At 36.2% G+C, this 13,550-nt stretch overlaps 1 protein-coding gene across 1 annotated transcript in view; it reads right to left on the bottom strand.

Moving 5' to 3' along the window:
* LOC123554921 (DNA-directed RNA polymerase II subunit RPB1-like) overlaps positions 1-13,550 on the bottom strand; it is a 32,172-nt gene that overhangs the window by 11,540 nt on the left and 7,082 nt on the right. Inside the window, exons 8-21 of the mRNA XM_045345354.2 lie at positions 13,135-13,267; positions 10,665-10,789; positions 9,963-10,173; positions 9,247-9,456; positions 8,255-8,369; positions 7,838-7,971; positions 7,129-7,347; positions 6,369-6,591; positions 5,624-5,834; positions 4,050-4,300; positions 3,332-3,537; positions 2,231-2,455; positions 1,195-1,441; positions 650-750 (exon numbers count right to left, since the gene is read on the bottom strand). Of these exons, the coding sequence (XP_045201289.1) occupies positions 650-750; positions 1,195-1,441; positions 2,231-2,455; positions 3,332-3,537; positions 4,050-4,300; positions 5,624-5,834; positions 6,369-6,591; positions 7,129-7,347; positions 7,838-7,971; positions 8,255-8,369; positions 9,247-9,456; positions 9,963-10,173; positions 10,665-10,789; positions 13,135-13,267 (2,611 nt within the window). The remainder of the gene's footprint in view (positions 1-649; positions 751-1,194; positions 1,442-2,230; positions 2,456-3,331; positions 3,538-4,049; positions 4,301-5,623; positions 5,835-6,368; positions 6,592-7,128; positions 7,348-7,837; positions 7,972-8,254; positions 8,370-9,246; positions 9,457-9,962; positions 10,174-10,664; positions 10,790-13,134; positions 13,268-13,550) is intronic.

The following is a 13,550-nucleotide window of genomic DNA, read 5'->3' on the forward strand; positions in this document are numbered from 1 at the left end:
ATAGCTGAAGAATTCTTGAAGATGTTTCCTTATGAAATACACTGGCATCATAATGCGGATCTGCATAGGGTTTAACCCTTACCCTGCTAAATTTCTATAATGAACTTGTCCATTTTTTTCCATTTGGACAGTGCCATTAACTGTTAAAAGGGGTGCTTACCAAAAAGATACTGAGTGACGAACAGTGCCGATCTTGATCAGACTGCACGCATGTGCAGGTTGATCATGATCTACACTGGTTGCAAAGGCAGAATCAATCGTGACCTGCATGATAAGGATTAAGTAACTTCCATACAGTGTGTTCCACAAAATAATTGGCCTAACCACATACTATATTATTCTTTTTTGATAAATTTAATCTTCATTATTTTTTTGGATTCTAAGCACTCGCTACACCATACAATTATGGAAGTTTACTGAAAACTTCAAATTTCAGTGTCCCTGGAATGTCAGATACACTGCAAGAACCCATTCTAGTCAACAGAATAGTTTAGCTCATACAGGGAGGCAACAGCTGCCAACTTTGCCTGAAATATCATTAACTGACTAATGTCCCTTGATAAGCATGAAAACAGTTTGGTTTTTTTTGTTTAAATTACTAAAAGCTGAAGAAATTAGGTATCATACTGACGAAAAAAAAGAGACTCACCTCTTGTGTTTTGCCATCATCTGAATTCATAATTCTCAGACGCAGCACCAATTTCTCAGCATTATCATCATTGAAAATACAGTTCAAGTCATCACCGAAACCTGTAATTCAATGTAAGCAAATTTCTTATCATGCAAGTTCAACTGGGACCTTTTTTTCTTAACTGCTGTTGGATAACATGTGCATGAGCTCCTAGAAGGAGGCAATGAACATTTTATGATGGAGAGCATGAGAAAACTTGTTGTAAATCTTTATCTAGGGAGTAGTCAAATCAAATTCATAAGGACTAGTTGACACCAAAGCAGGCCTCTCAAATGTAAAGGTTCTATGCAATGGGAAGAAATTAAACTTGAGGTTTCCCTTTTACCCTTGATTGCTTTAAAGTTATTTGCTATTTCTTCAACATAAGTCTTAACATTTACATATCAACCTGGTAATACTGGAGTCAAGAAATGGGTTTAATACATAAGCTATTATCTTTCATCTTAATGAATAAATACAGGAAAATGTACACCATCAGTTAAATATTTGGAAGTGACACATACCAGCAGTGATTTTCTCCGAGATCTGTTCCATAGTAAGTTTTTTATCTGTCATTTTCTTTCGATCCAGCTCAATCCTCAACAACCAGGCAGAAATCTTTGATACATCAAAGTCCGGCATCTCATAATACACGTTAACCCATTCTTGATCCTCGGCAATCACCGTGTTCTGAGGGTCAGGATCATAGTAAATAGCTGTGTTGGCTGTTACTTTACGCAGGGTTGTGTGTTCAAGTCTACACAATACATCCTGTAATTTATTCATTAATAAAATAACTACTTAGTCATTCTATTTGTCACAAAAGACAGCATCTTTTCAGCTGTCAGAGCGCTTTCTTTTTTTCAAACTTATATCGTTTCCTACACAAGGGAAAAAACAACAACAGAAAAATAAACAATAACAACATTAAAATTGACACAACTGACATGTACCACAGTTTGTCATTTATGTTTACCAACTCCAGATTAGATAAATTCCAACATTGACAACTGTAATATGATTACAATGGTGGAAAAAAGTTCATATAAATGAGGTTGCTGGAAAAAGAACAGGCAGAGGGTATGTGTAAAGACAGAGGGTTTACGTGAGTTGGAGCAAATGTGTGTATCAGCTTCGATAACTGCCTAGAGTTTGTAGTATACAAAGCAGCAACACTTACATTGGCAAACTCTTTCATTCGCTCAGAACGGTCCAGACTGGCATATACTGGATCGTTCTGAAAAAGTTGTATATTTTAGAGCCATCTTTGCAAAAGATTTTGTGTAGAGTACAAATCATCTGCCCTTTTCAAAGTCCTTGTCTAATACGAGGTTTGTCTTTCCATGGAAAATGTTATATCATCTTTTAACTGTGAACCAGTATTTTCAGGCAGTTATATAACATTTATCCATCCATGATAGCCATCTTACATTCAAGGATTCACAGCTCTTTCGAAAATCATATCTTTGCCTTCACTGTCAAAAACAATGGCCGAATCCCAAATCAACATCTTGAGTTATCAATGATACTTCAAGATGGGAAGTTTAAATGGAAACCTACCTTAGCTTTTTCTGCATCTCTGGATGCCTGGCCAGTCAAGAAGACAGTCAATGATGGTGTTTTAGGTTTCTTCGAGATGTTTATAATTTCCTTCAGACGGGGCACACCAAGTGTGACGTTCTTGGCGGACACACCAGCGTAATGGAAAGTGTTCAGTGTCATCTGTGTGGCTGGTTCACCGAGGGACTGGGCGGCTAAAGCTCCCACCATCTCACCTGGATGCACCTGTAAACATGTTTGGCAAGTAGTGTTATCTTGTAATGGTTTTAACATATCTTTCTATTTGTTTTACACTATATTACACTCACCAATTTACCTTTTCAATTTGAAAGAACTTTGAATCTAATGTAACTTATCCAAGTATTAAAGTAAACTTTAAGTTTAGCAAGTCCTCAAAATAATACTTATTTTGTGTTTACTTGGCAGGTTAAAGATAATTTTGATTCTTTCAGCCTGTTCATAATTGGTGTTGATCATTTGTTGAAAATTTTGGTCTCACAATGAATTATGGTATACTGTCAAATCATTTAATTTTGTGGGCATGAAATTTCGTGGTTTTGGTCAAAACAACAATTTCGTGGGGATATGAATTCGTGGATTTCAACTTTTGAACATAAAATGAATGGGAATTTTACTTGTTCGTTGGGATTAAATTTCGTGGATTGACTAAACCACGAAAATTAATCCCCCACGAATATTAATGATTTCACAGTGCGTGCAAAGGCAGACAGGCATTTATTGTCCCTATCATTTCCTGTAATTTCTTATCAATTTTGAGTCCATGACATAACAAAATAAAATAACCAATTATGAACTTGACCCTGCTAAATTTTTTAAATGGATTGGTCCGTCATTCGATTTGGACAATATCATTTATAATTTGAAGGGGTGTTCACTGAAAATTTACTAACTGAATAGCGAACAGTGCAGACCATGATTAGCCTGCACGGATGTGCAGGCTAATCTTGGTCTGCACTGGTCGCAAAGGCAGAATAACTCGCTGCCAGCAGGCTAAAGGTTAAATGGTATATATCAGAAGCAGTTTTCAATATGTTCTTTGTCATAATTCCATTTCAGTCCATCTACATTTTCCAAACCTACCTGGGCATGTTGAAATTTTGTTTCGATTTCTCCAATAAGCCAATCAAATGCTTCATTTGACAACCTGAACTCTTCAATAACACGCTTCGAACAGAATGTTGATCGGATAAGGACCTTCATGAGGATTGTAGCATTCTCGTTTGCCTGAACACTAAGTCTGTCTTCACCAGGCACTACTGTCAACCTTTTACACAAGTGTTTCACATCTATAAATAAATTGCAGAGATATATATGCTTTATGAAATACTTCTACTTTAAGTACCTGTATTAGGAAGTGGTACCTTACAAGCGGAAGTAAGAGGCTGATACTGCTACAATCATTTCGAAATAACAATGTCAGCTGATGTGACTGGTACTAAATGATTCTATACATAACCTTATCCTGTACATAACCAAATCTTTTGTATATATAAATAAACCTTGCACATAACCAACATTTGAACATAACAATTATACATAACTAAACCTTGAACATAACCAAAACTTGTAAATATCCAAACCTTAGCACTTGAACAGACCAATGTTCTAATCCTACTTTGTACTCGTTAGTTAAATTAGAAGATGTGTCATAAATTGATTTTAAAGCATGCTGACATCAGAATATGACATCTTTTACATGCTCAAATAAACGGTTTCTCTTCAGATAGCAGTAAATGTATTCTTCATAAAAGAAGGACACAATATTCACAGTCCAATCAACAAACAACATTTTTCTCACCTTCAATAATTTTGAGAGGGTGTATCTCACAAGGTTTTCGTTTGTCGATCTTGAATATTTTGTGTGCATTCCAGATCATTCTCGCCAGATTACATGGCAGCACGATCTTGCTGTCACCCGAAGGAAAAATCTGCCGCAACGAGTCTCGATCCTCCTTTAGCTGCTCCCATTCCTGCTCAATCTCCGCCTGAGCGTGCGCATCGGCCAATAATTCCCGTACCAATTCTTCGGTCAAACTCTTCTTCAATTGTCTAAAAATTGTCAACGTGTTAAATATGAGTAACTTTTATACTCTACAGAAATATTAGCAAATCTGCTGGTTGCTTTTATATATGCATAACGCAGGGCTCCAAATAAGATGCGTATTAGCGTAAATTACGCTTTCAAATAATGCATATACGCATGTCTGATAATTTTTAAGTGTATAAAAACGCATATGAAATTACAGAAATGCACGCAATGACCTTTTACTGGTGTAAAAACTGAATCGTCTGGATGCCTTATGCAACAGGGCACGGTCGGCATTAATTCTTCCACATTGAACGTACACATGCATTGAATGGTACTCTATAAACCTAGGTTAAACTATTTTTTTACACTCAATACCTGCATATATCAAATAGTTGGGAATTAATATTGATGGTACGATAGTGTATTTTAAAGCAGTGTCGATTTAAAATATCAACTTCCGGTGTGGAGTAAACAACAAAAATGTCTCAAGAATGTAAAAGTGAACAAACACTATGCATTCTTTAAACCAACAAAAATGATCCCCAAAACATAGCTAAAGGTATATTGAATACTCTACTGGCTTTGGTAGCGAGTGTGAAGCTAAAGCAAGCCAAGGGAGAAAAAAGAAGCAAAAACTTAAATGTTGAATTGAAACTGAACTGCAAACAAATACATGAGTGTTACACCCAATAAATATGTTATAAAACTGATTTCTGTTTTTTTTCACATTTACAAATTTTCATGAGTAAAATTACTCCTAGTCAATTTCAGATTTTACCATTTTACTCATTCACAAAAAATATGATGAGTAAATACCCCTAGGCCAAAAAATTTATCTGGAGCCCTGGCATAACAATTTCACTTAAAGTCAACCAATAACACCATCAACCTGTAGGGACAAAATTATCTCTATAACCACTATTTTTTCCCACTAGGATTTTTCCAATTGACTGGTTTGCATATTATGGCTAGTCCTTCAATAGCCAAAACTATAAATCCCAGGTCTGAAGGCTAATATTTTTAACTATTGACCAAATCATACTATAACTGATTTATTGCATGACATCAGTATTAAATTTCAATGATACTTCTCTCAAGTTTAAACTTTAGCTCGGGGAACCTGGGTTGAACTATTGACCAGATGACAGAAAAAACTATGGACTGGTGATTTTATTTAAGGTGGCATAAAACACTTATACTGGCAGATCACTTTCTTCTCTATGGAAGTCCTGAGGGTTCAAATCTGATCTCGTAACTGCGTTGAAACATAGGTATAACGAGAGGTGTAAAAATGAAAACCTTTTTCTTAACCAATAAATAGAACATGTTAAATGCAAACTAACCTTTCATTTGTTGGGTCAAACTTGAAATTCTTTTCAAAAGCTCTATTGGATGGTTTGAGCGTAGGCATAGACTGGAACTCTACACGCGTAGCCTCTAGTCCGTCTTCCCCGTATCTCAACTGAACCAACTGTTCTACCTGGTTTCTGATTGTACCGTCATACTTAACCATAACACTTTCCATAGCTTTGATCAGACGTCGCTGGATATATCCTATAGAAGACAGACACAGGTTTAGTATAAACTCGTATATTGTTTGAACAACCTTCTCTCAACATAAGTGAACTATGATCGTTACTACTTTAAATTACTGGACTTCTGACCGGTGTTCATGTCTTTATAGTGAGGAATTAAAGATTAAAAAATCTCTTATGGTGTAACTGATAGGTCAATTTTTTTTTTTTTACTTTTCACCACACTGAAAGATATACTTTACAAAACCACAGACAGATGTTTCTGCATACATTTAAGCAAAAAAAAAAAAAAATGCACAACTTTATGAAAGAGCTGGGATTATATTAATCATTAACCTTAAGCCTGCTGATGACTAGTGATTCTGTCTTTTCAGCCTGCATGGATCTTGGTCTGCAGTGTTCGCTATTCAGTCAGTAAATTTTCAGTGAACACCCCTTCAAATATTAAAAGGTACTGCCCAAATTGAATGATAGACCAGTCCATTTTTGAAATTTAGCAGGGTAAATGTTAACACATTTGAATAAATTTCTACAAATTTGCAATTTTACCCACCAGTTTCAGCTGTTTTGACAGCAGTATCGATAAGACCTTCTCTGCCTCCCATAGCGTGGAAATAGAATTCTGAGGGTGTCAGACCGGCCAGGTACGAGTTCTCCACAAAACCTCTGGATTCAGGACCATAATCGTCCTTGATGAAGTGGGGTAGAGTTCTATGCCGGAAACCAAATGGAATTCGTTTTCCTTCAACGTTTTGCTGTCCCACACAAGCAATGACCTGTATGTGTAGGGTAAAAATAATATAACATTCCTTTCTTGGGCAAAGACACTATCTGTAAAAATAACAGTGTTAACAAATCTTTGTTCTTCTTTGTAAGAACTTTTTCATGTCCGAGTTTAATAGATAGATGGAAAGATGTTTCCAGTCCTCAGTACTCTACAGTAACATCCCATTTAACTCGAGACAAAAACAAAATTGGAAAATATGACACAGAAAATTTTGACGCCATCTAAAATAAACCAAAACCTTTTAACAAGATATAAAAGTTAGACAGAAATTCTGCAGCCAATAAATTATCTAAGAACTTGTATTTCAATGACTTCTGCTCCGTATTCTACAGAAACCTTTGAACATTAAAAAAAAAGAAGTCAAACAACATTTAAAAGCTAGAGCTATCATAAAAGGGGCTCTATATCCTCAGACGCTGCTTTGATAAGGGGAAATACGGACGTATGAACATGCGTGATTTGGATATTGCCAACCTTTCTCCCTATCTTTGTATCACATTCTTGGGGTTTAAAAATGCAAAATCACCTGAGAAATGTTAATCTTTGATCCTTTAGACCCAGCTACTACCATAGCCTTGAAGTTGTTGAAATCTGACAGGGACTTCTGCGCCTTACTACCAGTCTTGTCTCTGGCATCGTTCAAGATTCTGTTCACCTGATTTTCAAATGTCTGTCTCAGTGTATTACCAGGAGTCGGTTCCATCAAGTCCATATGAGCTTTTTCTGTTACTTCATACACATCTTGCTACAAAAATCAAATTTACAAGTCATTAGGAGGACGAGTTCCGTTAGGATTCTTACCCGAGCAGACTTACAAGTTTAAAAGTTGCTATATTTAGTAACAACCTTCCCATTTTTGAAGCAAGTTGCTATATTTAGTCACATCTTTCTCCATTTGTAAAGTAGGGAAAAACCCATAGGTTATTCTTCCAAATATTTTTAGTGAAGAATCGCATTATTCATGTATGTATCATTTTGTTTGTTGTATATCTTGTCCCATTTTTCGACAGTAATTTCCATTAAATATGAAGAATAAGATTTTGAATTTCATATCTGGGCCAAAGTTACTCATTGCCAGCAACTGTCAACTTCCACACATGAATATTAAAGAAATATCTTTACTGCAAGAATATCAAGACAAGAAATATTATTATCTGTAACTCAGCAGGAAAGAACGAATCCTGTTCTACCATTCTGCCAACATGACCCAACCGAACTGACAAAAGGAACCTTACCTTAGCCTTTTTAATGGTGTCCTGGATATCAATGTAAGTCTGAGGGTCGGCAATGGTGTCTCCTATACCGATACTGTGACCCTCAATCAACAACCAGTTGTTTATCACAGTCTGAATATTACCATACAGAAATCCTGAAATCAAATCCCAAAAATTATATTCTGAAAGCTCATTTTGAGCTTTCCTTTTTGTATTTCAATTCATTTTGTGCATTAATTCTCTTTCACATTATAATGCTTTAATTACACTCATCTACAACAAAGTTTTGTTTCTCTACAGCTTTCTTCTTTTTCGAAAGAAATACCCTACTTAAACCAGTTTAGTTTTTTTATAAGTTCCGACTTCAGTCTGGAAAAATTTGTGTTGAACTATAGACCAGACAACAGCACAAACTACAACATAAAACGTGCACCATACCTGCAGGTTCATATCCCATCTCGAGGAACACAACGTGAGCCAAGGCACCAGATGATGTTCCAAGGGACTTCTTACACAGGATACCCGAGATCAGCTCACCATCTTCAATCAAGACCTGTGTAACAATTTAAATGTCAGCCATCGCATGAAAGAGAACGTTTCAAAATTTTATTTTCCAATTCCTCATGCTAATTTTTTTTGGGTCTTATTTGTAAGAATTAAAGGTAAATTATTTAGGACTATGCATCATTCTGTAACACTGTTAATGACCTTCTTGATTTCTTAACTGAGCCTTTTAAGTTTTTTAAGGGAACATGCTTCCACTCAAAAAAGTCATTTCATTCAAGAATTTATTCCTTCAACAAATCAAGTGTTTCCTCACAATTTTTTTTACATATTATCTGCAAATCTACCAGCCTTGACATGGGTAATTAATTGCTACTACAGGTGGAGTGTTCTAATAACCTGGGTTCCCAAAGTTCCCTGCTGATCAATTCTAAACCTTTTCTGGACCTTTCTGATTACTAAATGCTTTGAATACGGGACAAATGCACAACATAATGGCGTTCTGTAACTCTTTGTCATCATGGTTTTCAAAAAGTATATTCATACAAAGTCCAGTTTGTACTTATAAACATTCACCCTCCTCCATCAGATTTCTTTCCATTTATCAAATTCAATGCATTCTCATGACCAGGAACTGACGTCTCAAAATTCCTGGTTTTGTCCTGATTTCGGAGTTCTGTGGGAACTTTGAATAACTGTATAAAATACATATTAACCCTTACCGTGCTGGACATGATTGGTTCTGCATTTGCAACCAGTGCAGATCATGATCAGCCTGCATCCGTGCAGTCTGGTCATGATCTGGACTGTTCACTATTCAGCCAGTATCTTTTTGGTAAGCACCCCTTTTAACAGTTAATGGTACTGTCCAAATTGGAAGATGGACAAGTTCATTATAGAAATTCAGCAGGGTAAGGTTTAAATACCTTTGTATCACCAGGTGAGATCCATTTGTAAGGCCCTTTATCTTCCTCATCTGGATGTGTGCTATGGGTTCTGATCAGGTTGACACGACCTGGAATGATGAGGGAGAATATCTGTTTGCCTGTCCACAGGGGCTTGGGCTTCAAGATGGCAGGTTGGGGCATGTGGCCATCCCAGCTGGGCAAGAACATGAGCAAGTTCATCATTTGACCCTGAAATATAACATTTTTGCATAACATCAATATATACAAGCATTTTTGCATTTTTATGGACATAAACCCCTTTCCAAACTGCTATTTTAAGTAGTTTATTGCTTTGTTTAAAAAACATTTACTGGAAGAAATCTCCCATTCTATCAACAAACAAAATGAAGTTTCTATAAAACACTCGTCTTAAGGTAAAGAACCTGTACATAAAATCTGTCATTTCCATTAGATCAAATTTTGTCTCTATTTCATTCTGGAATTCTTTGCTTATTATGAAAACAAACAGTATGAGTTACACTTACTGCTGAAGAATACCGAAATAACAAAATAATACATATTTGCGGAACTGACCAATTGCTGTCTCTGATCCAATAGCTTAAAAGAAACTACAACTCTTTGTCATAAACAGTCTGACTGTAATTAGCTGTACTAGTTCAGTAAACTGACACTCTAAAGCCAAAAACAGTAACTAGTAGAAAAAGCGTAAGATTGAAAAAAGATTTAATTCATACCCTATCCAAAAACACATCTCGTTTCGTCATTTTCCTGACCGCAGTGAGCGTGTCCTGTACAATTCCCATGACTGGTCGGTTGGACTGTGGTGTGATGATCATACGAGGTACTGTAGCAAGCTGGGAGATTTCTGCGCGAGTCTCAAGTGACTGCGCCAAGTGAAGATTCATCTCGTCTCCGTCAAAATCAGCATTGTATGGTGTAGTTACACTAGAGACAGAACAAAAACACTTTTTAATGGTAATTCAATCTATCTTGGAAAATGATTTAGCGATTTATTTTCTATTATGTCTTTAGTCACAGTGATCATTTAAGTATATATTTCAACAGGATTTCAGCAAGATACTTAATAGGACTTCATCCTATCATTCTGAAGTTTTAGAGCAGTGCTGACTAATTTCTTGTAGAATTTCTCATCTGCAACACTTGAAAATGGTTAAGAAAAAGTAAGTCACTTCAATCAATGGATATAACAGAGCCTTTATTGCTATTTAAAAATCTCTATGACATGTATTTCTTTCCGCACACTTTCTATTTGAAATATTCCCTTAAACCACCATAAGTGTTCTACAATTCAAGAAATGTAAAAAATTCATATCTATCTCCAGACTTTCCAAGCTGTTTGGTAATTCATCAAGGAATCTAGTTACAAGTGACAGTATAAACTGAGAAATTCACCATCCAATGTGACTGGGACATACCTGAGGTTCATCCTGAATGTGGACCAAGGTAAGATCTTTACCTGATGACACATCATACTCATCTTGTGGAGTGTGGGCTGTCTGTTAAACACAACATAATCTCCATCCTGCATGTGTCTTTCAACCTATTCAATTAAAACAGAAAACAATGAAACACTGCTAGTTGCAGCATAGATAGCTGGAGCTCCCAGGCTTGCTCGGGCAACTCGTGCTTCCCGACCCATTTTCCTTGTATTCTTGATGTTCAGACTGCTCAAAACCCTGGATCATTCAGATACTCTGCTCATCCCTTTGCAATTTCGAGCAACCAGTGTATTATACATGTAAATTTGCATATTATGCTAAATCTGCATATTTACTAAATACATTCTGCAACTTTATACATTTTTTCTGTCACATACAGTGTGCGACATTTACGGTAGCCCGATCGCCAATGGCTACGAAAATTCGGCTCGGGCGACAGAAAATCGGCAGACCGTAGCCCATCGGGCTATGAAAAATTCTGAGGAATAAATTTACCAAAAAGATCAATGCAAACTTGGGAGCAAAATAGTTGCTCTGAAGCTTCAAACTTGCTCAAATCCAATCTCAAAGCGAATTCAAGTCACCCGAATTTTTTTTTGGATGCGCACCCGCTAATCTTTTGACAATTTGCACCATGTCATAATGTGCGTTGAATACACATACACACTCGCCGATAGCATAATTTAAGCTTCGCCTACTTCAGGTACTTGTGAGATTTTCGCGAGAAGTGTGAAAGCAAATCAAATTATCGGTTTCACCAGAGGCAATTGTAATAGGCCAATCAGCGCCGCGGTTACGTCTTTGACACTTAGCATTTAATTGTCAGCACGTGCGAGTCGTTTTCTAAAGAATTGTCAATTACATATGCGATTAATTGGAATTATAGACACAATTATTTGGTATCCATGGTAAAAGAACGACATGTAAAGTATTAACTTCGTAAAACTAACTTTGATGGATGAATTGATTTGAATACCGGTATGTATTTCTAGGTTTGACACAGTTTACTTTCAGTTTTATTTCGAATGATAAACTGCTCACACAAGTGGTGACTCGGTATAAATGTGTATGGTAAAATGATGTAACTAAGAAAATGAGTGGTCATTGAATCAATTCACAGCGTCGAGGTAGAAATACAAAAATTAATGGAGTCTTCCAACTTCTCCCTAAAGTCTCCCCACTTCTCCTTAAATCAGTTTGAGGGATAATTGACTTCTCCCAAAAAAATAATGGGCCTAGCGAGACCCCTGGTCAGTCTACTGCCAAGCTATTTCTTGTCTACCATGTCTACAAAGCTGTTTAGATCTCTTTTCGTGACTCTGTGTCTTTGACTTTCTGCACAATTTTGTGAACACTGTTTCAGATTTTGAAATCAATTCTGAAAAACTCATACAAATTTCTGAAATATATCAATATTCACCAACCTACAGCAGTATATTGAAAGAAATTAAATATTACTAGAATGAAAGTCTTGTTCATTCTTGAGCGAAAAATTAGTGGGGCTACGAAAAATTCTGTCGGGCTACAAAAAATTAGAAGTCCGTAGCCCCATTGGCTACGGTGTTAAAAAGTTAATGTCGCACACTGCACATACATGTATGAATGCCTACAACTTCGAGTTAAAGATTATTATAATACTGCAAAACTTCAAAGTGCATGCTTCTACCCTAATACTGTGAACTCATTAATTTTCAAAGGGGACTAACTTTCATGGAATACACCGTTCAGTCAATCCATGAAATTAAATCTTAATGAACAAGCAAAATTCACATTTCATTTAAGTTGCAAAAAAGTGAAATCTACAAATTGATATCCCCACAAAATAGCAGATTTGACAAAAACCTCAAAATTAAATAATTTCACTGTATTTCTTTTTTTGTGGTTAAAGACGCTTAAGGCAAGGTCAGTAATGGTATTACATCGTGGATCCAACAATGTGATGTATAACAAGAGTGCCAGACTGTCACAAAATATGCCCGTCTAAATATTCAGTTACGTATCATAAAGGTAATAATGTTGATGTTGTATGCCTTGTTAACCCAAAGAAAGAGTTAGAAGGAATCAAGGTATTTGTGAGGTTCCATGTGGGATGAAATTGACAATCGGATCAAAACTGTTTGAATGGACAAGGCTAATTTTGCAATTTCGAGTAATTCAATGGCCATAATCCAAGAGTGCCTAGAGCGATTTGGGTGGCTATCAAATTTGGCCGAGATATTATGCCCATAAACATTGTCAGCATGTTTGGTGAAGATCGGATGAAAACTGTTCGACTTAAGAGAGCAGACATGCTTTTGGACGCCGACCGCCCGCCGACCACGGGTGTTCACATAATACGCTCTTTCAGAGACGGGTGTATAAAAAGTATATGTCATTGCAGAAATGAGTTATTTGAAAAGTGACACTTTAACACTTCAAAGGATGATAACACCTTGTTTAAACTTACTTTATAGCCAATCTGTAAGTGAAGATCACTAGCTTTTGGATGAAATCTTAGATCAATTCTTTCCCCATTGTCTCTCACAATATACTTGGCTCCTGGATACTGGTTAGCTCCTCTTCTCACCAACTCATGTAATCTGTAATCAGACAATACAGTCTTAATTTCAATCTAATCCAAAGTTGGAAAAGTGTCAAAGGAGCATTTTATCCAGATAATTCAAAATGTATCTTCAGTCATTTTTAGTATTGCCAATTCAATTCATTCATTTCATTTTAAGACAGTTTTTCAACAATATTTCAGTTACAAGATGGTAGCCAATAAGTTGACACAACCAGGTTCCTGAACCTTTAACCAGTAATTGCCAGTTCTCTTTGTAAACAGAATTAACTTCAACACCTTTTAACAAAGGTAATAAGGAG

The sequence above is a fragment of the Mercenaria mercenaria genome, chromosome 7, assembly GCF_021730395.1.
Source record: "Mercenaria mercenaria strain notata chromosome 7, MADL_Memer_1, whole genome shotgun sequence".
NCBI lineage: Eukaryota > Metazoa > Mollusca > Bivalvia > Venerida > Veneridae > Mercenaria > Mercenaria mercenaria.